The 25,489-nt window shown below is 36.0% G+C and overlaps 2 protein-coding genes across 2 annotated transcripts; one reads left to right on the top strand and one right to left on the bottom strand.

The window, feature by feature from the left end:
• Positions 1–625: 625 nt before the first annotated feature.
• Positions 626–10,796, top strand: LOC148853844 (homeobox protein knotted-1-like 6). Its single transcript, XM_088982642.1, has 5 exons — positions 626–1,334; positions 2,184–2,303; positions 2,397–2,532; positions 9,597–9,835; positions 10,389–10,796. The coding sequence occupies exons 1-5, from the start codon at positions 999–1,001 to the stop codon at positions 10,545–10,547; spliced, it is 990 nt and encodes a 329-aa protein (XP_088838768.1). The 5' UTR covers positions 626–998; the 3' UTR covers positions 10,548–10,796.
• Positions 10,797–22,698: 11,902 nt separating this feature from the next.
• Positions 22,699–25,483, bottom strand: LOC148853843 (lanC-like protein GCL1). Its single transcript, XM_088984495.1, has 4 exons — positions 25,362–25,483; positions 25,056–25,261; positions 24,846–24,958; positions 22,699–23,179 (listed from the first exon to the last, which is right to left on the bottom strand). Exons 2-4 carry the CDS (start codon positions 25,179–25,181, stop codon positions 23,059–23,061), a joined length of 360 nt encoding a protein of 119 aa, XP_088840621.1. The 5' UTR covers positions 25,182–25,261; positions 25,362–25,483; the 3' UTR covers positions 22,699–23,058.
• Positions 25,484–25,489: the final 6 nt, after the last annotated feature.

The following is a 25,489-nucleotide window of genomic DNA, read 5'->3' as shown; positions in this document are numbered from 1 at the left end:
GTTGAAGGATTTCTTTTCGGTCCATTGGACAGTTTATATTGTGGGAAAAAAAGAAACGATTCGAGGCTCATGTTAGGAATGCAATTGGATTCATAAATGATAATTGGAATTTGAATCTCATAAGGATGTATTCGATCCATTCGAAATTTGAAAATTTTAATAAATTATTAAAAATACAATATTTTATATAAAAAATAGCATAAATAAATATTTATTAGATCGGATCGAATCATTTTGGATTCTCTCCAAAATTTAGACAAAAATAGGATCCGAGCCGATACATTTGCACCAGTAACCTTGGTGGGCAGGGGAAATAAAAACGGAGAGGGAACCGCGAACCGGGAGGGGAACCGAGTTTGAATCCTCTATGGTCCTGCTCGTAATACAGGGCTAATCACATGAGACCACGTCATCTCCGTACATGTGGGGCCATTAGATGATGACATGGCATATAATGATTAGCCTAGCTACGTCCAGTTCCTCAGCGGAATCGCACACAAGTGAGAGAACCAAAAGCCGGGAGAAAAACTTGAGGGATGGAAGGGTAATTCCGTAACTGGAGAAAGATATCCGTGCGTTATGTTTCTATTTTATTGCTTTTTTATATATTTTGTCATAAGCGAAAATATTGGGGGACTTTTTTTTTATTCTTCAGAAATCATAACTCTTCAAAAGACAAATAAAGAACAACGAAAAGAGGAGCGGAAAACTGGTTGGGGCCTGCCGGCCTGGGGAGTGGAGAGAGAGAGAGAGAGAGAGAGAGAAAGAGACTTAGCATCACCAGTTCTTCAGCTTCTCCTTGTTTGTACGCTAAAATCACACTCTCCAAGAACACTTGCAGTTCCTCTCTGCAACTCCATTTTCAGAAACGAGATCGAACATAGAACTGAGAAAAGGAAGAGATAAATATTCACGACATATAGCGACCTTTGAGAAAATCCATCCGTTCATAACCTATATAGAAAGTTTGCCCTTCTCTCCAGAGAATTTGAAAGTTAATGGAGGAAATGTATGGACTGTATCCTTCTATCGAATACTCGGAGCAAGTTTCAATGTCGTCCGGCAATCTGGTTTCCCCCGTGGACTACCAGAGCTTACTTGCCGCGGGATCTTTTCGCGATCGGATTCCGATCTTCCCTCCGGATCAGTTGTTACCTGCAGCTTCGGTGATTTCGGAGGCTGCCTCTATTGCCCCTGAAATTCAAGGAAGACGGGAGGATGGTGGTGGCGGTGTTGGAAGTGTATTAGAAGATGAGCTATGTGAGATTAAAGCAAAAATCGCTTCTCATCCTCGTTATCCAAGACTTCTTGAAGCTTACATCGATTGCCAGAAGGTAAATAGTCTTTTCCCGGCAACGATAAAGCTTCTATATTGTGCAAGATCACCAGATAAAAGAGGAAGGATTAATGGAAATGAAATTTCTTAATGGAATTTTAATGTTGTTGAATTTTGTTTCTTATTATCTCTTGTTCCACAGAAACAAGAAGACCGAATTTGCTTCCTGTCCACGTGGGTTGTAGTTTTTACGGTTGTTTTAGCCTAGAAGTTTCACGTAGACTCCAAGTTTAGTTTACAAGCCTTGTGTAGTGATATATACTGCGAGTCGATCGAATATCTTGGTCGATGAAAGTTTCGGTTCTATTTGTTGTCCGATCGTTCTTTTCTTCCATTTCCTTTTAGCAAATTAACGACGTCTTGGCAGTCATTTTGCCAAAAATCGGTATCGTCATTTTGTATGTAGTAGCTTTAAACTTTGTTCTTCGTTATTTATTTTTTTCTTTTCCTTCTGTGCACTGGAATGAACGCGAGAGCGATATGTGCTTCAACCTTCAGTGATCGTAAGAGAAAGACAAAGAAACGAAATTTCAGTTTGCCTGCTCTCCTCTTCTTTGACAAATGCCTTCTCGCACGGCACTATCAGTACAAGTCCAAACAAGGATGGCTTTCGTGGTTTCAGGCACTAAAAGATGTGGAAATCGTTGAAACTTTCTTGCTTATAACCAGTTGCTATTGTGTACTCTATAGTAATTTATATTTTTCAACTCTTTTTACGAATCTATTATGTTTCACCGGAGATTGTTTATTTTCCGCGGTCTTTCTACTGATTAGTTTACTAACTTGGTTTCTCTTTAACTTTTAGTAGGGTTTTCAAGGTTTTCATTCTATCCGTTGCTGATTTCAGGTCGGTGCTCCTGAAGACATAGCACTTCTGTTGGATGAAATCCGGCGAGAATACATCGTCTGTAAGAGAGACGCAGTATCATCGCGCTTAGGCGCTGATCCCGAGCTCGACCAATTCATGGTCTCCATCCCTCCCTCCCTCTCATTACATACACAGCTAGTTTGAGTTCTTATACTTAAAATTCCCTATTTTCTTCTTACTTTGTTTTATTAGGAAACCTACTGTGATATGTTGGTTAAGTATAAAACAGATCTCGCAAGGCCGTTTGATGAAGCAACTACGTTCTTGACCGAGATACAGATGCAGCTCAGCAATCTCTGCAAAGGTCCTTCCAGAAGCTCCATTTCGGGTCTCTCTCCCTCTGTCTCTCTGATAATCCTTTTACTTTATTTAGATATCGATATCTGTGCAATATGTGTTTCCTTTTCTCCCTTAATGTGCATTCAATATCTTGTTTCTGCGAATTCTGTTGCCATGTGTGGGCATTTATTTCTCGTAGCTTTTAATAGCACGCTTCTTGATTTTGTTAGCTTGCACCTAATAATGTTTCTATGTTACCTGAATGACGAGCTGAGCAGATTAGCTCTTCACTTCGGGGCATGGTCTTCCGGCGCACGTTAGCAGGATAACGAAGTCACTGTTGTTACTTTCATCAGTCCAAGTCGTGTGGTCTCTGAACAAAATCAACACTTTTGCACTGAAAGAACAACAGTTTCACATATAGCACTAATGGCTAGTAAACCTTGAAATTAAAGATATCCTATCCTATGTTTTTCTACTTTAGTTGCAGTATGGAAATTTTAAATTTAGAAATGCTGTTTTGCTGTTTCTGGTCGGAGGGTTTGGTTGGACTTTGGAGTCGTACATGCATCTATTTCTTGGCTGCTGGGATAGAAGTTTGTAATTGTCTATGAAAATAACCCTAACGACTAGGTCTATGGGCAGTAATGAGCCTTGTAACGGAACAAACTTTTTCCTTTTTTTCCATCACTTCTGATATATATTAATTTGAGTCTGTTTCTTTCTTCTTCTTGTTCTTAGTTGTGTGTGTTTCTACTGCTGACATAACCAACTATTTCATTCGAGAACTTGAACACTAGGATGCTTGTATTTTTGGTCCGCCAACCCTAAGATGCGTTCAAACAAAATAAATAAATAAACTAAGACGCGTGAGGAAACAAAGAATAAGCACAGATCTGTAATAAATAACTTCCCTGGGATTAGAAGACTGTTATTGCATGGTCATAGATGCGCAGGGTGGAAAGGGCTAGTCCAAAATTGAATTTTACGGCCTTTCATCCTTCAGAAGAATGCAAAGATAAGTTCTTGTTTTAAGGAGACATTGGTGGTTGGAGTGGGCATAAGTTGGTTCTGTGGTATCAGATATACATTTTTTTATAGTTAAGAAAAAATTATTCTCTATTTAATATCAGAATTAATCTGGAATACTTTTACAGCATGTCCCTATAAATGATTTCCCTTGTATACATACTTGTCTGTTTACATTTTTAAATTTCATTTCTGTTAGTTCACACATTGTCCTTTTTTATTTTCATTTTTTTCTTGTGCATGCTCGTTTTTGCTTTTGTAAAAATGAATCTTTGTATTGAATTTGGTGGCAACTGGGTAATAGTGTTCTCCTTGTTTGTTTGTCTTTGCGATAAAGTGCTTCTTCTGAACAGATATTTCTTTCGGACTAATTAGCAAACTTAATACAAAGTTATGTTGTTTATCGTCTGGCAGACTATTTCTCTTTCAGAAACTCCAGCTTTAAGATGCATTAGTACATCTCTTGTGTTAGTAGACATCCTTTAATTTTTTATTAAAAAAATTATACACGAAACTACACTCTATGATTGCATTATCAGAAATTATGTCTAGTGATTTTATGTTTCTAGTAAACATTCTTACTAGGTGTTAGAAGATGTAAATAATGAGCTGTTGTTAGTGTAAGCTTTCTTTCCTGAATGACCCTGATTACAACCAAATAAATTGTGGAATTTTGTGATAAGCAGCAATGTTTTTACAAGTTATTCATTTCAAGAGTTTCAAGTTTGAACATTGCTTGACTTTTGGTGCAATCCTAGGGGCAATGGGAAATTACCCTTGAGGAAGTTCCAATGCCTTGGTTTGTGATGCCAGCCAGCCATTAAAATTATTTGAAAATACTTTTTTTCCTTGGCACAGGAGAAGGTCTCCTTGGAAGTCGTTATGGGCACAGTATATATGTTTATAAGAAAACATGCAGAGAATGAAAACTTTCTTTTGTATTTTGCCTCCCCCTCATTAGCAAGAGGAATACACTTCTGAGAGAATCTCTCTACTCACACATGCTCTCATTGCACATTCAAGTACTGAAATCTCTTCTTTCAAAAGGATTGTTGGTTGTGTTTCTTCTGCAATCTTTTGTTACTTTGTTTTTTTTTTTTTTTTTTCTTTTATGGATCTGTTGCTTTGTTGGCTGTTTAAAACCTTAAAATAATTTATAAGGTTATTAGAATATAGATTTAGTACAGATGCATTTTTCCTACAATATTGTTGTTTTAGTGCTGCTTATTTATAAGGTCAAGACCAAGGGACTTAAATTATGGTACTATAAAAGTTTTATATTATAAGAATCTCTTTTGGTGAAAGGCTGCATAATCCTCTGTTGCTTCTGGGTCCTTAATTATAACTTTTGGAACTGAGGTGTGAATAACAGCCTTAACTAGGTGGTGTGCAATGTTATATTGGATTATCAAATCATGTCAAAACTCAAAAGAGAACATGTCACGGTAAGCTGGTTTGCTACATTCTGCCCACTGTATTTTTCTAATTCCTAAAATACACATCCTCTTTTTAGCGGAGTTGCTTCGTTAACTTGTATGCAGGATTCTTTTTTGCATAGGTCCACTTAGTTTTATGTTAGATCTTGTAACATCTGCTTTGTGATAGCTGTAATCTTGCTTCGTGGACTTCTTTCTTCATTTATTTTATCAATACTTCCAGGTGTTTGCTTATCATACCCTCTTCTATTTAGTAATGATGTTATATGCTGGTTCTAATCGATTACTTCCAGGTCTTTTGTCGTACCTAGATCTCTAAAGTCTGGTCACGATAATCCTCCTTAAAACTTGTGTTTGTTTTTGGGTTGCATAATTGGGGGTAAATTTGTGTGAAGGCTAGCTTAAATTAAAGTTGAACTACTCCATTGTTGTCATTTATATATATATGGGTGATGAAATGACCATGGGGAGGTGGGGGTGTTAATATCTCATGTTTTTGGTCATTTCCATTGCGTGGCCCCTATTCAATGTTACATTGTAAGGGGGAAAAGGGCGTAAATTGTGTTATATTTTGTATAAATATGGGTAAATGGGTGCTTATAGTCTGGCTATTGTAAAAGACAAATTATCAATTTAAAGGGGAAGATGTGTCTGGGTAACATAAGACAATAGTGATAGGTAGGCATCATGTTCAATGTTATAACTTGAACCAGTGGCTTTCATCCTACATTCTCTCTTTTTGTGCCTAGAAACTGTAATAATGTAGCCCATACCACTTCCAAAATTTATTGATTAAAAGAAAATACTACCAAAATCGCCGTGACTGTACAAAGATCTGTTACTGCTTTACCACATCCTACTCTTTTTTGTTGCTATTATTTTCAGGAAAGACCTTATTTGAATGAATAAAAATTCTGAGTCTTTGCCATACAAAAAAGAAAAAAAGGAATTACTTTGTCCTTTCTCATTTTCTATCAGTACGTGGCATCATAACTCTATCTAGGCTGGTTAATGGCTTTGCTCCTAGATTTTTTTTTCCTCAACTGTGAGCTTGTGGTCACTCCATTTGTCTTTCTAATCTGAAATAGGGACTTATCACTCAGGCACACAAACCCCCATTGAGTTTCTTTTTAACCTGCAGTTGGCACCTCTGAGCACATTTTTCTTTTGTATTATCTCCGGTGCATTCAAAATGACTGCAAGTCTGTTCCTTGGTTTCTCTCAATCCTCTGCTTTACCACATGCACATAGTGGCTCCTTTCCCCGGTTCTTTTTATAGGCTATAGAGTTGAAGGCTGGTTGGTATTAGATTAAGGGGCTGAACTGTTGGATGATATGTTCTCTCTCTCTCTCTCTCTCTCTCTCTCTCTCAGTGAATAATCTATTAGGGATTTTGTGTGTTTTTTCTAATAGTTTAAGATTTAAGAAGAAGTTGGATTAACCATCATACACTGTAATATTTTCTTAATTATTTTATCTACTAACAGACATAGCAACTAATGATTAAGTTCAGCCGTTATCAGACAGTACCTTATTTTGTTATTTGGCATTGTGTTGTTGTTGTTTGATTTCTGCCATGCTGGTTTCTACTTGAAGTAGGAAAACAAGTCCATTCATAGAAATAATAGGGAAACAAGATAAAATGTTATACCTCTTTCATACAAGAAATTATCGCCCAAGTAATGCCTGGTTAGGTGCCGGGTTATGGCAAGGTGCTGTTCTATCCCCTTACTTGACTACTATAAATAGATGTAATTGGTTGAGTATGAATTTTGCTGTGTGAAGCCGATCAAGGAAAAACAATAGAATTGGAGTTAATGCCTTCGATATAAAGATCTAATTAGGGGTAAATGAATCTGGTTAAGCTGCATTTGGCATTCCTTATTTCAAGGACTTTTCTTTTTGCAATTAAATCTCAGTGTTCAAAAGGACATTTTAACCGTGAATTGGAGACAAATCCTTAGAGTAAGGAATTCCAAATGCACCCTAATTAGCGGTTTAAATTACTTTTTTCTACCCTTGCTAATAGGGAGGGCCTAAATTCCTAAAACCGGGATATCAATCTTTTGTAACCTAAAGATTAGGTTAAATAGGAATTATCGTTCATATTCATGTCGTAATTTTCTTCTAGGAATCATGCAAGCAAAACAGAAGGCTTGACTACCGTACTCTAAGGATTGTGAGGGATGTGGATGGAGGCTGTGTGACGTTTCTGGGTGTAGTATTTCGTTGTCCAGGACCTCCAGGTTAGTAGTCATCATCACAAATGAATTCCGAACTGCTGGCTCTCAATACATTGCTAGCCAAGGTCATCCAACAACACATTGGGACATGTCATGCACTTTATTATTGCCAATTTGCCCAAAGCGTGACTGGGGTAATCGGGGCTGGCAATGTGTTGTGTTGTGATCAGCAGATCCGGGCTTAATGTCATTTAAAGCTAGTACGGAGAGGGTAATGCATGGATCTGGATATTGTTATTTGATATGTTTTCTTGGGAGACAGCAAGAGAAGTTAAATACTTAAATTTATGAGGTTTATCCTCACTGTTTCCTTAATCCTACCCATCCAGGCATCCACTACTCCCCGTCCTTTTTTCCAATATTGCTTCTTTTATGGAAGCTGGATCATTGTAAGATATTTGGTTTTATGACCAATTTATACTATTTTTTTCACGTTTCTTGAGTTTTCGAAGCTTCTTATTGAAGCATAAAAATATGTTAGTTGCACTGTTCTAAAGAATGTCAATCCACTCGTATTGGGTGGGAAGCCATTCCTCGTTTTGAGAATTGGCTGTGTCCTCCGTGCTCGTTCGCTGGCCCAGTTAATAAGAGGAAACCCTTCCTTTTTCACAGTTTTGACTTGCGCCTCAAAACGAGGTCTAGCTCTTTTGAGAGGGGGTTATTTATATTTTCTTCCTTCAAAGTTCTGAGTCTTCCAACTTGATTGTTTGTTCTGGATGCCCTAGTATATAGAGGAACTGATGGACTAGGGTTTACTTTACACTAATTTTAATTAGATCATTTTTCTGCATACTCGAATAAACATATGCTGGGTTGCTGATTCGCCGACTTGTCAAATAAACATCGACTGTAGATTGACGGAATGATCTTCATTTAATATTCCGACGTTTTTTGTCATAGAATTGCTAGGATAAGACTTTTAGTCGGCGACTTCTAGAATGCTGATGTTGAGAAATATAATGGGTTGTTAGTTACAATGAAATTCGTATGCGTATTTTCGTCAACCGAATAATTGGTCTTCTCTGGCCCTATGTTTGGTCAATGGCCGTATAGGTCGTGATTATTAAATGGCTAGAGTCCTTTGTCTTTCATTAACAAACACGTCCAATTCGTTGGGTCGCTCCTGGTCCCAGGAGTACAACTCGTATTTGACTCCCCGGGGTTTCCGCTGCCACAAGTCTTTTTATTGGAGAACTTGGCTCCCGTGTTACTTCTACAGCCTAAGGGCTGTGTCCGTTGAATGGCTGTTTATGACATTTATGTTTTCATCGGGGGCTTTATTGTCCATTGGTTTTCCTCTTACGCGTTATATTTGCCGAAATCGCTAACCAGGTGACTGATATTTCTTGCTTCATCTGTACCTGGTTGATTTATTGCCCACCTTGGTTTGCACCCTCAAACCACCTTTTCATGTTTAGTTCTTTTTGGTGGATTTTCATGTCTAATTCAGTTTCTCGTTCAAGAGTGTTACCCAGAAAAGAACTCAAGCAAGCGTTGGTTTCTTGTTTCTTGTTTCTTGTTTCTATTTCTGCCGTTTATTTCTAATTGCTGGTTGTTGTCATTTACATTGTTCTGAGGCAACTTAAATATCTTTTCCGATAAATCCTTTGATTTTTTGTATCGGAAATCCCTGCCAAAGGATTTCCATTAGTGCAATGTATCTGGTTCGACTCGGAGATAATTTCTAGTTGCAGGTACTTGTAATCTGCTTTGCATGCTTTCAGTAACTTTTTCCTAAAGACAAGGTGCGCTTCATTCATTTACACCAAAAATCACAGTTGCATTTGTTTAAGTGCCTGTAACACCCTTTCAAACTGCCGGTACACTATCTGAAAATTTATCTCGAACTGCCAATCTGCATTCTGCGCTAATTTTTAGCTTAATTTAATTTCCAAGGATTATAACACCAAGCATTTTGGGGGTTTTCAAATGCGGGAATCAAAATATTTATAACAATATTTATAGAGAAGAGGGAAAGGAATCTGCTAGTGATCTCGATTCTCTTATTGCTAAATTATGCAATGACAAATTGACTTTGTATCATTTATGTGAACTCTTGATTTCCAGTAATCAGTTTCATTTGCCCTGGATTATATGAACCCCCTAAAACTTAATACATGCGTCTATACAGTCTGATGGCTGTATTTATGTGAACTCTTGATTCCCTTTTGTGGTTGAAAATGATTAAACATGTGCTTTATTCTTGTGTTGCTTTGAAGGATTTCTTGCATGTACAAATTATGCTTTTGTAATACATTGTTGTTCATTTTGCTTTCCTTTATTTGCTACATACTGATGGTCTTGTGGATGGAGAGAAATCATGCACTTTCTATCTGTTGGCTGTATGTTTTGAAATTCCAATTTGCATTGGCTGGATCAATAGCTTATAATGAGTTTATGGTCAGACGACGCTGCTGGATCATCGGACGATGAATTTAGTGGAGGAGAAATCGAGGTCCCAGAGGTTCATACTGGAGCTGAAGAACGAGAGCTGAAGGACAAGCTCTTGCGTAAATATAGTGGGTATATTAGTAGCCTGAAGCAGGAATTTTCAAAGAAAAAGAAGAAGGGTAAATTACCGAAAGATGCGAGGCAGAAACTACTTGACTGGTGGAACATTCACTACAAATGGCCATATCCAACGGTAATGCTTCAAGCTTACCTTTGTAAAGTATCTCCTAGTATGTGTTATTTCTTTCTATGTTTTTTTTTTTTTGGAAATATTTTTCATTTATCAACGTTGTCATTTTCTGTGGCAACATATTTCATTATGTTTATGACCAACTAGACTTTTATATGTTCATCTACAAGTTTTATGTATTTTGTGTTGGAGAGTGAAAACCTGTTCATGGACCTCACCAAACAGCCTAAGTATGAGAGTTTGTTTAACTAAGTGGTTTAGTGTGTGATCCTGATTGCCCCTATTATAATTAATTAAATTTCAGAACAAGGTATAGATGGACCCGTTCTTTTCCGCGCTTCAAGCCCCTTGAGATTTCGCGTGAGGGGCATGTTAAGAGAATAAAAACCTGTTCAGAGACCTCACCTAACAGGTTAAGATTTTAGGTTGAATGGTTAATTGAGATTTTGTTCCTCCCATAACACGTGTTTGGTGTTGTCCACTTTAAAGTGAATTGCGTGGACATTACATTGCCTGGAGTTCTATGTCCTTAAATATACATTTGTTATTCTTCCAGGAAGCTGATAAGATTGCACTAGCTGAATCAACGGGCCTGGATCAGAAACAAATAAACAATTGGTTCATAAACCAAAGGAAACGTCATTGGAAGCCATCTGAGAATATGCAGTTCGCTGTTATGGAGAATCTTTCTGGACCCTTCTTCATGGGTGATTGAGATGGGCGGCTCTTACCCTAACTGAACATGTACATTCTTAAATGTAACTTTTCGCTGATACTAAATGTAACGCCCATTGTTATGTTGTTTCATCTATTTCTTTTTTGCCTTCGTTTGCTTGTCTGCTTGGAGACATCTACGCACATTTACTCTAATTCTTAAAAAAAGGTTTACTGATTTACTCTAGCGTAGATATAAAACATTTTCTAAAAGTTAAAATTTTATGCAAATTTTTGTAGTCTGTGCATATCAAATTTCATCTGTATTATGTGATTTAAGCTCCCATAATTTATCCGGCTATTCTCTTCTTTTGTTTGGCTATTTTTTAGTCAATACGGAAACCATTGAAATATAATCTGAATACATTGATTATATATTTTGTTGTCATCTTCGACGTTTTATTTCCGGGGGTCGAGGCTTTCTATTTCAAATTTTTTGTTTTCATTGTCGGTTGGCTATTTTGCTCTTGATAATTTCTTTTGCTTTTCTTGTTTGTTTATTCATATCTAGAATCATTCTCTCTCCCATCAAGGTTCAAAATATCAATATGTATCAGCCCATTGTTCCGGTACTCTTTCGATATGCCCCTATAGTGGTGTACCGGTGATTTGACCAGTTTGGGGGTGGAGGCCTAAACCGGCTCCCCTGAACCGGTTTCAGAAAATAAATAAATAAAAACTAAAAAAAGCGTATCAATAAGCCCATGGCGTATCGGGCTATAAATATTTTTAAGTTTGCTCCCAATTGCTCTTACATCGGTCTACTACTGGTTGTATAGGCCCTTGAAGCAAGAAACAAAAGACCTGGCTCTGGGATCATGTGTGATTCGTCTTACATGTTGTCCATGTCTTGTGTTCGTGCCTTCTGATCTAGTGTTCAGTTGTTCAATTTTTTTGTGGTGGTGCTATATTTGGCCTATTCTCCCACTTCACATTCTCCACATCTGCCATTCACCAACTCAAAACCGAACGATCACTCTTGGTGCCCCTCTCGGGGGAATTTTTGTTCAGATATTTGGTGTGTTGCGATATGAGCTCCTTTGGCGCTGGTTTAAAAACCATTTGTTTTCTGTGTCCAACCCTACCTAGGTCTCTGATTGAATGCAACACAAAAGTTGATTTGATGCTGGAGTTTCTGGAATAACGGAGCTTCTTTTCCAATCATTCATAACATGTCCCCATAAATAAGAACATACAAGTACTGAATTGAAAAGACTGATCACAGTGTAAGAACGGTTCTGTATGGACTAAATCCGCTGTAGGTTCTTTTATGTAATTTGGCCCATCTAGTGCCCATGCTCAAAGTACTACTTGAGAGGGGTGGGTTTCTGTTTGTAATAGCTCGGTTTGACATCGGGGCCCATTCTATCCATTGGTTTTGTGCAAATTGTACACGTGGCCAGTTGAGGCTCACTCTGACTAATGGTCCCTATTCAGCCCCATCTCTTTCCGTACGGCGAAGGTGGTGAGGTATACATGGGAAGGTAAGCGGGACCGTCTTGCACTACCCCCTTCCCAAATACTTAATTTATATTTTAAAATTTTCAGTAATTATTTATTGTTTTTTTATAAATATGTTTTCAATAATTATTTATAAATGTATTTTTATTTTTATTATTTAATAGAAAATTATCAATAATTATTAGAGATTAAACAATTATTATTTAACTTTTAAAATTTAATTTATTATATTTATTGTATTTTTGTTATAAATTTATTTTTAGTAATTATATATTTTTTATAATTTATAGATTAAACTATTGTTGAAGATTACAATATTTATTGACTAATTTAGGATATTTTCAGTATTTATTACATTTTTTGCAATTATTGTACTTTTTATTATATTTTTATTATAAACTTATTTTCAATGATTGTGTACGTTTGTTATAAATTTTCAATAATTATTGAAGATTAAACTATTGTTATTTATTAGAGATTAGACTATAAATTTAGTTGAAATTGGCCAACTCCACAGTTTGACATTCGAAACCGATTGACCATTAGCGAAAATCCACCAACTTGGGTTGTATTGATTTGGGTCTATTTTTTGTTTAGTTTGTTTTTTTCAAAAATTTAAACTTAAAAATTAACTTTAAGTTTCATAAATTATAATGATATTATTAAAAATAAATTACAAAAATTAAATCTATGGTATAAAATATTTTAGACTAACAAATATGGGAATTTTCCCTTTTCCATATTAAAACATGAAATATTAATATATATTTATTCAACCAAAGTTGATATGAAATACTAGAAAATCGACCAACTCGGGTTGAGTTTGATCGGATTGTTTATTCAAAAATTAAAATATAAAACAATTATATACTTTTATGTATTTCTATTGTTTAATTTTCGCTTAGCAAAGCAAGGGTCCTCGTCAGCATGCCTCTCCTTGCTCCATTATCCCAACCCTGCATTCTCTTTGACTTTCTCTCCCCTCCCCTTCCCAATACTCCCATTAAGTCATGTCACCCAACTACCTAAAAATATTCCTATAATCCTTCTCTTGAGCTTTTTCATTTAAACCAATTGGAAATTATCATTGTTGCCCCACTCCCTAATCAATTCCTAAAATGTATCCCTCCCCCCCAATCTATGTCCACTCTCCTCATTTAAAATAATCATATTAATTAATAAATAGTTAAGCATGGTTAATATTTATCTCCACCCATACTCAATGAGTATTGAATAATATTATTACCAAAAGTTAATACATACAATTAGTAAATTATGAAAAATTAAATATTCTTTTTAGTATGGTTAGTAAAATACCAAAAATTAAAAAATTTTGTTATCAATTAATTCATTAACAACATTTTATAGAAATTGAAAACTCTTTAACTAATTTCTATAAATTTGAGAATTATTTATAATAATTATCAAAAAGTAGAAAATTTTGGTTATTGTTATTATTATGATTAATAACCAAATACAAATGAGGGAACAAAATATTATAATGTTAGAAAATGAAATTATTAATTATTTTATATTAAAAATAAAAGGTAAAATAGTGTAATTTTGTTAGTAAACTACCAAATAAATAAATATATATATATTTAATAACAATTTAAAAAATCAATAAATCCCCATAATTACACGAATGTAATAAATTTTTCATAAAACTACATTTTTGTATAGTAACATTTTTGAAAAAGGAAATCATTTGTTAGTTTATATTAGAAATTATAAGATAAATTGGTATAATTATGTAAGTAAACCATTTAGAAATAAAATAATTTATTTAATAAAAATTTAAATAATTTTGAATAAATTTGCAAAATTACACAAGTATAACAAATTTTCCAAAACTTTCACAAAATTACATTTTTAATATTAAAGATAAATTAGTGTACTCAATATATCATTTTGATCATTTCTATCATCAAATTGAATATTGGGTTGACAGGGATAGTGTTTTCAAAACTGGATCAAACCATATGGTTAGACCGGAAAAATTGGGAACCAGACACTGTTTCACCTCAAAATCGCTTTGTCCAAAAACCGTTTATATTTGGTTAATGAACTGTTGACCTGGGCGGTCAAAATATGAACCCGGATAAAAGTTTTTGGCCTATTTTGTTTTTCTAATTTTTTATTTTTTTTTGTTAGAGCGGGTCAACCAGAACGGTTCCCTATCCGATCCAATTTAAAAAACCTTGGACGAGGAGTGAGTGCCTTGCCTTGAACTTGGCTTGGTGTAACGCATGGCCTGGCCTAAGGCCCGACCCACGGCACAACACAAGCCCATGCGGGCTCGAGCAGTGGACCATGCCAAACCGACCCCCCAAATTATCCTAGAGGAGGGAGGCACAGCCTGGGATGCCTCATGCCAGCCCAGCATGACCCAATTTACACTTCTAATTGAACCCATCCAATATCGGGGACGGGGCAGGAAAATTTGATGATTCTCTATCCTTGATGAGGAGTGGGGTGCCTTCCCCTTGAACTCACCCGACATTGAAGAGTGGTTACCTTGCCCTGAACCCGTGTAATACTAGCGACGGGGCGGGTTGGGGTAGAGTGTCTTGAATATGGGGCAGAGAAAGGGATGGGGTGCCCTGCTTTGACCCCACCCTATTGTCATTCTTATATAATTGTTAATTATTAATGGAATTAATAAAAATGTTAGCTTTTATAACTATTTTTATTTATTTAAAGTAAATCAAATTTTCATTTAAAAATAATAAAAATTAGTACAAATTATTAATAAACTAAATTTAGTAAAATTTGTTGTTCATATTCAATTAACAATAATTACTTTTTATAAATCATTAAATGAAAAATAAAATTATTAAATCTTTCAGATTTTTCGATGCATCGCACGGGTCCCTACTAGTATATATAGCAAGACAATACACGTCACCATGCCTCTCCTTGCTCTATTACTCCCACCCTCCATTCTCCTTGACTCTCTGGTCTCTCCTTCCCACCATTCACATATTGCCAATTCAGCACGCTTTCTCTCAATTTCTTAATTAATTCAATATATTACCTATAATATCTCCCCTTTCTCTCCCCACAATTATTCACGTCTCACAATCTCTTTACCCACATAACTAATCTCCTTATTTAACTCATCTCTCTCTCTCTCTCTCTCTCTCTCTCCATGTAAGCACTCTCATTAATTAGCTCAATTCTCTCTCATGATGCCATGTCACCACCCTTTTAATATTGGCAATCAATTACATTTCCATATTTGGATACTTTATCTCATTAGTGAGATATGCATCTCACAGACCATAACCAATTACTATACCTTACAGAATTGGATAAAGTATTTTGGGAAGATTTTGAACAGTCTTCCATTTTCATATATTCCTCTTCCATTGACAAGAACAATATGAACTTCATTAAAATCTTGAGTCAAAACCTTCCAGACCTCATTCTTGGTTGTATAACACCATTGATTTATATAATTAACACTAATTAATGTAATTAGCTTTATTTACATAATTAACACTTTAAACCTTTACTTTATTATGTTGCTTAATAAAACTTAGTTAGATTATTTAATTAACAAAATTACTAGGGGATGACAATTTTCCCCATCTTTGGTGGGTACTCAACCTCCCCGACCTATTGGGGAGGGTGGGGATGTGGATTAATAGGGGATGAGGATGGAGTGTGAAGTCCCTGCCTTGCCCTACCCCAACCCTAATTATACATATTATACATTATTTACATTATATATACATCCAAATATATTAAATATATTATTTACATTTAAAAAATGTCCTCTGTTTATGTGAATCTATTTTTCTAAAATACTTTTAATTAACTTTAATTACATAATTAACAGTAATATGGTTAATTTCATTATTTTACTTAATTAAGAAATGAAGAGAAAGAGTGTTGAATTAGCAAAATGGGAGTGGTGGGAAGGGGAAAGGAAGGGGAGTTAGGGAGGAAGGGGATTTGGAGAAAGGAGAGGGTAATTGACGTGGACTGCTTTTCTTTATGTATATTATAGATTATTTACAATATATATATATATCAATATATATTTAAGATATAATTTATATTTCAAATTATTCTTTATTTTAAGTAAACTTATTTTCCAAAAGATACTTTTAATTCAAAAAAATGGGTGATTCGGGTCCTACGGAAAACTTGTCTTCATCAGGGATCAAGGATGGAGGGTAACTTTGTATCTCTAGCAGCGGTCGGGGTTGGGGTTGGGGATTCGTTTCATAATTGGGGTTGGGGTTGGGGATGGGGAATATGGTCTTTGTCCCGAAGCCGCTCTGCCGCCATTCAATTATTTAACATAAAACAATAATTTACTTATTTTAATATTAACTAACGACAATCATTTAAATTTAATTACAAATTAATAATGACTTATTAACAATAATTATGGTTTAAATAACCTTTAATTAACAGTAATGATGCATTTATTATTTTACTGTGAATTACTTCCCTTCGATCTTATTATTTGGTTTTAAAATTTTACCTCGCATGGGGCCTTGCTAGTACTATATTATAAAGTGATTAGGTTCCATGTCAGCAGTCCTCTCCTCTCTCCTTTCTCCCTTAGCCCTTCCATGTAGCCACGTGGCAGCCTTCTCTTCTACAATATAGTGTCACTCCAAATCTCTCTCTGATGTTCTTAGTCAAGTAGCCAATCCCCTCATAAAATTTCTCCTAAACGATCTCTCCCACCTAAAATTCTTCCTAAAACACCCCTTAATCTATATTTCCACATGGCAGCCTCTCTTATTCACTAGGGTTCCACTCCCTCTCTCTCTCTCTCATGTTACCAATTGGCTTAATCCCCTCATAAAATTTCTCCTAAACAATCTCTCCCACCTAAAATTCTTCCTAAAACACCCCTTAATCTATATTTCCACATGGCAGCCTCTCTTATTCACTAGGGTTGAACTCCCTCTCTCTCTCTCATGTTACCAATTGGCTCAATCCCCTCCTAAAATTTCTCCTAAACAATATCTCCCATCTAAAATTCCTCCTAAGACACCTCTTAATCTATATCATAAAAAAAAACGTGGATAAATTAATTTGTGAATTTTTTATATTTTCAATAATTACTGATATTATTGAATATTCTTTTGTAAATATCAACATCTAAACTATACTTTTTCGTAATTTTGGTAAATTTAAAATTTTAATTACTAAGAATTACTTGCTCAAAATTACTGATTTTGGTAATTTAATTTCTGATTTTTTTGAAAATTAATTATTAAAATCAATAGTTTCTAAAAATTAATAATTAATTTAAGTATTGATAAATACAAATCTAATAATTAAAAAAAATCGATAATGTTTAGCAATAAGTATTTATTGCTATTTTCATAATTTTGGCCAATTTATTAATATTTAATGATATTATCAGGCTAAAATTAAAAATTCTCAGTAATTTTTTAGTTAAAATTAACTTCAATAAATATAAATTTGTTTTTTATATTTTCAGTAATATTGATATTTACTATATCTTTCGAGCAATAATTAATGATTTTATTAATTTAGTGAAACTTAAATTGTAAAACTTCTTATTTTTCAAATAAATAATTGGAAAGTTTTAATAATTTTCATAAGTATTTGGATACTACATTTATAATTACCATAATTAATGGAACTATATTTATGGGTTGGGGGGTGTTATAGGTTTAGGGGATGACCCCAGGGTAGGAATGACAATGGGTGGGTTCAGGGCGGGGATCATACTCTCTATCCCAACCTCAAGTTTTAAATTAATCATTGTCAAAAATTTTAGCCTATGTCCCCAATCCTTAATAGAGAGGGCTTCTCCATCGGGGACCTAAATCCCTGATTTAATTAAATGTTTGTTACTTATTTAAAATAAAGGCAAAATTAAATTTTAAATAATATTTTTAATGTATTTTGATATGTATAATATACATAATATTATAAATAACATAAACAATATTATATTTAATATAATATATACACATATATTTAATATATATATATATATATATAATTGGGGTTGGGGCAGGGTGTGGACTTCACTCCCCTTCCCGGCGTCCCCAATCCGGCATTCCTATTAATTCCATTCCCCACGCTATATCCACCAAGGCAATTCTCCATCACATTCATGCCTAATCGAGGAGGTTGGGTACTTGGTAGAGATGGAGAAAATTGCCATCCCTACCCCTGGATTGTGTAACTCCATAGAACAATAAGTTTTAAGTCAAATTCTATCATTTAGTACATTGCACGGGGCCTCACTTGTAAATAATATTAGAGTTGTAAAATGGGTCGTCCCAGACCGTGCCTCCTCCTTTGGGATATTTTGGGGGTCGGCCCAGCACAGCCCACGGCTCGAGCCCATGCGGACCCATGCCTTGTGGGTCCATGCCATGGGTTGGGCTAGTTCGTTGCCAAGTCTTAGGTCTGATCAGGCCAAAGCTATTTATTTAAAAAAATTAAAAATCTTAACATTTTTATTTTATATGAATTTTGATGTATATAATTGTTCATATATACAATAATTAAATAAAATTGAAAACAATTATTTATTTTATTAATATTATATATATATAGAGAGAGAGAGAGAGAGATAGATAGATAGATAGATATAGATAGAGAGAGAGATGGGTCATGTCACAAACCGACTGGCCAGGTTTGTGAAACTGAAATCCCAAACCCAACATGACCCATACAATTGTAACGTACCACAGCAAAGCCTATAAACCATCAGGCCAAACTAAATTGGGCCAGTTCAAAATCATACCAGGTGATAGATGGCATCGCCCGATTTACACTTCTAATTATATATATCATTTAGCGCGAGGCCTATCTAGTCATGTGCATCTCTTAATACTTTCGTTATTCCGATATATGATTTGATTGAACTGTTGACCCCGGAAGTTAGCAAATTTTGGAAAGGTTCACAGACTCACAAGTCGTCATTCGCCATCAGGTTTGATGGACGAAAATGACCAAGTAGTAAGGACCAAGGACGCGCCATGATGATCCGAACTCCCAAGTTTCAAGATTAACCCCAAAACGTCTAACAGCACATCCCTGTATTAAGAACATTTGCTGCTGATGATATTATCATTTCTCAGTATTAGATATTCTCAATACACGGCGAGATGTGATGTGGGACGTTGTGGGGCTCTGATTTTGAATGGATAAAAGAATAAAGACGATGGAGATCTACTTTCTAGTTTCTACTAATATTGCTTTCTTTTTTTTTAAATCTCAAACATACATAAAGGCCAAATGGAGATGTTTCAGTCGAGCTATCAATGAATTTGAACACTCACTCTATCATCTCCGTTGGTTCATTTCATTTTCATTTTTTATGAAGTTATAATATTTTTTATTTTCATTTGAATATTGAAATCAGCAAAAAATCTGCAAGGATTTATTGGAGAAATTGAGATGGATTTAATGCAATATTTAGAAAACCAATCAAATCATAAATCATTCAAAAAAATAAGGAAAAGGTAATCTGTTGATTTAAAAAATTTAAAGACCTTAATGTGAATCTTTATCAAAAAGTAACTAATGAAATTATAATAGATGGGGGTACTTGTCGAGATCGGCTTTAGTCAGTGCAAGGCCCGTTCGAATACTATTTCGAACAGCCTTTATAGTCTTGCATTTGGGAAGAAATGGGATTCAGTCGGTGCAAAGCCCGTTCAAACAACCATCATAGTCTTGCATTAGGAATATCTCCCCATGAAATAAAGCATAGAAGTGCAGAGATGTTCCTGATGCAAGGCTGTAAAAGCTGTTCAAACAGTGTTCAAACGGGCCTTACACTGACTGAAGCCGATCTCCATAGAGAACATCTCTGTACTTTTGTGCTTTATTTTATGGGGAGATATCTGTTGGAATGGATTTTGCACTGACTGAATCCGGTTTCACTTATTGCATAGTGAAATTTCATCAAAGTGGAAGCTCAGGGAGTATTTGTCACTAATCCCATAGCACAAGGAGTATTTATAATTTACTCATTTATCTATTATTTTGGCCTTCGGTGTTTTAGTTGCAGTCTCTTCCCATGTTGGTTTTTATGCTAAAGACACTTTTTATCGACAAAAAAAAGGAGACAACGGTTGGAGGACAAGCAAATACTTGCACGATCAAGTTGGTTTTTGGGAGAGAAGTTTAGATACACTTGGGCAACGATGAGTTATATTCCTTGCTATTTACATCGAAGCAAGAGAGAGAAAGAGAAAGAGAACTGAATATTTCAGTTCAGAAAATTTGACCTAATTGGAATGGGATTTATCAATTCCTTGAATCTCTAGATCCTTTGTTTGGCTTGGATTATTTATAAACGGTTTATCTAAATGGTCAGACCAATTGATTGTGGATCAATACTTTGGCTCGGATATATAGTTGGCTGGTTGCATGGTTTAAACAAAACGGCATATGAATCTTACTTGTAATGGTATTGTTTAGGCTCAATTTGGGGAAGAATGCAAATACAAACATATACAATACAAAAAATAAGGTTTAGAAGTACCATATACAAGGTTTTGCATTATACATATATGTATTTGCATTATTCCGAAACTGAACCTTAGGGCCCAAACGATAACTTATGTCCTTTGTCTTGTCATCATACAAGTTTCTGCCAAAAATGTCATGCCACATGTCTAAAACAAGCCCTTATATGAGTTGATTTTAAATCAATAAATTTAATATTAATTGGCTAATATCATCTATTTATTCTATACTATTTACAAGGCGGATACTTGTCTTTAAATCATAAAAATTGAATTTAACTTTTTATAATGACTTCAATTTTTATTTGTACACATGCATGATACGTACCTTTTATACTAATATTATATAAAGCTAATATTTACCTTCCATTCTAACTTCCATACCATTTATAACATTAAAATCCAAATAACATATATTATATATGATTAGTGCTTATGTGCACATATTCTATGCACGCGCTTTTACACTAGTTCAACAATGGTGTTAAGACTAAACTAAATTGGTTGATGTTAGGGCTGTTCATAAGAAGGCCCACCCGATCAAACCGATTAATTTGGATTGATTCAGTCTAAGTCGATCGGGTTTTCGTTAGCATCGATCGATTTCAGGTTGTATAAATTCATAAATCGATGATTTGGGTTGGTTTTGGTTTTCACACAATAAAATCGAAATCGATTCGAACAAAACCGACTTAGTTCCTACTTAATTAAAAACTGAAATATCTAAAAATATATATTCCAATATATTTGTATGTATATTTTTGTTTATATATATATATATATATATATATATATTCTAAAATATATATTTCAGTTTTAAATATATTTCCAGAAAACTAGGTGACCATGGGGGGCATGGATGAACTTAGAGCCGAAACTGACTCAAACCAACTCAAACCGACTAGGTCGATTTTGCTTAACACTAGGTCCGTTTTGATTTCTATCTCAGATAACCCGATCAAGTCGGATCAGTTTTTCTAACTACAGTAAACTAATCCAATCCGACCCGTGAACAACCCTAATTGATGTGATTACCGAAAAGGGCATGGGTGAGTGGTTGATCCTTGCAATTATACATCTCAGTCATTTAATCCTCTATGTTGTGGAAATAAGAGACTGACTGCTAGAAATAAGACTCAACGTTGGCTAATTACAAGTAAACACTTTAGCAATCTAGGTAGTTATGGCAACCGATAGTGATACGTCAGCAATTTGTTGGGTTCGCATCTAGACCCCACATACTTGCCCCCAAAAACGTCCCATTCATGGCCCCCTTTCGTAACCCACTCACCATAGATTAACCCGGTTGAGTTCCGCCAGCCGACGCCGACAGTTATATCGGTAGAAGGTAAGTACTCCGTAAAATTTTTCTCATTCGTTTTCTAACATTCACAAATCTGAACCCGCTCAGAAGACAAAATTATAGTGTTGCTGCTGCACCACCAGTACGGGCTTTTGATCCAGTGGGGGAGCAGAGGGAGCGGAAGAAGAGGACGCTGCTGAAGCTGAGAGATTAGTACCAGAAAGAGATCGTGTTGGATTGATCAATTACATGAGAAATTGCACCTGTACATTTGATTGAAAAAATCAGTTTTTCTCTTATAAAATCCGATTTTGAATTTGTCCCATATTGGAAAATTATAAGTTTTGTTTTCAGTATTTTCAATAGAAGTTGATTTACACTCTTTAGAATTAGTAGAGGAGAGTATGGAGATTCGATACCGCGCAATGTGCGCGGACGCGTGTATGCGACCCAATGAGTTGCTTTAGAGTCGCACTTTGCTCGCACCCGCATGGCTCGCGATGAGCGGCTTTGATTTTGGTGCGTTGTTGACCATTGATCACCGTTGATGAGATCAATGGTCACGATTCAATCGGGTGTTATCAAAAGGCATAATTCAAAGTTAACAGTCACCAACTGTCAACTACTTTTTAAACAATCATAATTCAAGAGACTCTTCAATTTTGTTGGTTGCAGATTATCGCCCAAGGCACTGTTGTATCATGGGAATGAATTTGCTTGTAACCCAACAGCAAATTCAGTAAAACTGAGTGGGAGCAAATAACGTTCTAAAGACAGTGTCTTCAGAAGTGCCTCAGAGCTTCTCCTCCAAAGTTACAGTGACGCCATCTTCTTCGCAACAAATTGACCACTGGGAACGCTTGTCAATCATATAACAGGAGATGGAGAAAAGCACACACTAGCAACAACAGCAACAAACTTTGTTGAATTTCCTTTGTAGTCATTGCAGACCTCAAGTTCCGTTTGCCAGCCATTGATCGATGACCTCTTATTACAGGCACTCTTTCCATATTTTTCTATCTAGGGAAAAGTTTTAAAATGTATGTTATCCCTCTCTCTCTCTCATTGTTCGGCAGTTCTTAAGCTCTTGAACAAGACTCCACAAAAGTAGAAAAAACCTAAACCCAGTGGGAGCAAATAAAAAAAATCGATTTTCTGAAACATACTTTTTCTTTTTGGGAATTTTAAACTTTCAATTGTATTGCAAATTTTACATGCAGGCGGAAGCCCAAGAAGCTATTATTCAGAATCTTGCGAACCTATGTGATGTGGCCGAGGCTATGTGCAAGGCGTCTGATGAAGGCTTGAAGCAATCTTTCTTCGAACTTCCGATATGGAGCACTCCCTGTGGCCTCATGGCCTCTCTGTCCGACGAGTGGTCTGTTGCATAAATGAATTTGATCATAATTCTTTGTAATGATTGCCATGTATTCTCTCATGAAATATTCAAATTAAAGGTTCTCTGTCAACATTCCATCTTTCTTTATTAGTATCTACACTGTAATACCATTTCTCTCTCCCTCTCGGAAGAGGCAGTTGGTTTCAGCAATGGTAAAAATTTTTAAGTCTTAGACTGCATTTGTCTCTCCTTATTTTACGGACTTACCTCTTTTTGCAGTTAAAAACTCCGCCTTTAGCCATTTTAACCGCAAAAAGGAGATACATGAATGTTAGAATTTTGGAGGGATTTGGAATTCCAATTCCAGGGGTGTTAAGGGTTTGAAACCGCATCAGGGGGCTCCCACTTTGGCAGGTTCAGATATGTGAATGTTAGAAAACGAATGAGAAAAAACAATAAAAAATATATATAAGAAATGAAAAAAAACTTACAAAATACTTACCTCCTGCAGGTATGACCATCGGCATCGGCCGGCAGAAATCGACCGGATTAATCTCCAGTGAGTGGGTTAAGAAAGGGGGCCGGCGCCAAGGATTTCAATTCGAAGTAGAACGGAATATGGGAGAATAAACACTTTTGGGCAAGGGAGAAATTAATGGAGGTACATTTCACGGCGTGAAATGAGTTTCGCACGCATCTCGCTTAATGCGCGGGTGTCATGACATGCGTCGCGTTCCAATTTTGTGAAACGTTTTTGGGGGGCAAGTATGTGGGGGTCAGATGCGAACCCCAATTTGTTTCTCTCTCTATACGTTAATTGGCTTCTAATTTTTGGGCCAGCCTAATCTTTATGAGCCTAAAATTTTCAGATACTCGACCTGGTCCATATTATGTGCGGTCTCGATGCAGGCCCAAACCGGTTGGAAGAAAAAGCTTTAGCATGAATATATCTGGGCAGCAGGGCAGGGGCCAGGCAGACAGTGCATTTTTTTCACGATCTCTTGAAGCTTTGCATTGGGAATATCGCTATGAAAAAAAGTATATGAATAATTTTCAATGCACCGCTGTAAAAGACTTTGCAAATAGTGTGAACTCAACTTGTGAGCATTAAGTCGGTCTCAGTCAAGAGCCCGTCATTCATTTCTCCAAAGAGGGAAATGGAAGAGGGTGGTAAGTGGTAACCCGTATCGGATGACTTCAAATCTGCGCCCCACTGACTCTCGCCCCACAAATGCCCCACACGCCCGTTCGACGCCATCTGTCCCTTTGCACGATATTCACTTATCCCGCGTGAAACTTCCAAAACATATGAGTTCAAATCTCAAAACACTATTCCCACTCCCTCTCGAGTTCGTGCATCTGGTCCCCTGATCCCTCGTTCTTCTCCCGTTATCCGAGTTCTCTTCTCCTTCTCCGGCACCGGCGATCATTTGGAGGTACTCTCCAGTTCTCGTATTTGAACTTTTTCACACATTTCTTATTGTTTTATATTTTGGTTTTTCAGAAACCAGAGAAACCGGCGGCAACAGTGCCTTACCGGAAAAGTCAATTATCAGAGGCAATAGCATCCATTACCAGAAAAATCGATTCAAATAAGGATGCTTATTACTCAAGTGGCTGACCAGATACAAAGATGAGTATTAGCAATTGAGGCACATAAATCAAATGCTCATGCATGTCAATAAAATATCAGAAAGGAAGGCATACGCATTGCCGCTAACTCCGTCGGAAAGCCCCACTTTTCTCGCCAACCCATTCTTCCATACAACTTCCCCTGCCTCCATTGCTGCATCACGGAATTCCCTGTCACACGAGAACACCTACAAACCACACAGTACACATGAACGAGTCAGTCTGGTCTCAAGTCTCTGAACCACAAAAACAAAAATCGTTGCCTTTTGAATTAGCGGTACATACCCAGGCTGCATTGCATAGGGTGATGGCCATGCCGGTGGCACCATGTGACCACTGCACCAACTTGTCCCCTGAGTTGTCTTCACTAGATGGGTAATTGCCGCTGTGGGGAAATCTGTTCTTCCTCATGTACCTAAAGGTGTCCTTAACATCCTCAGCGTCTTGCACAGGCACATCCTTGTTACCCGGATTATCCCAGAGAAAAAGCACTGTTGCCGATGTTTTATTTTATTTGACATAAAAAACAAAATATTAGAAAAAAAAAAGAAAAATGTGTGAAAGAGCGATGATATGAGAGATGGAGAGTACCTCTGACAATGAAATGGTTGGATGATCGATGGTGGTCGTTGTAGATGGCCAGTGGTTTCTCTAATTTGAAACGAGAAAATGAAGTATCAGAGAACAGAGGTTTAGCTGATTTGAAATGAAAAAACAAA

The sequence above is a fragment of the Nelumbo lutea genome, chromosome 4, assembly GCF_056320005.1.
Source record: "Nelumbo lutea isolate HS-2025 chromosome 4, American lotus-T2T, whole genome shotgun sequence".
In the NCBI taxonomy this organism is placed as follows: Eukaryota; Viridiplantae; Streptophyta; class Magnoliopsida; order Proteales; family Nelumbonaceae; genus Nelumbo; species Nelumbo lutea.
This window is presented reverse-complemented; position numbering and strand designations above follow the sequence as displayed.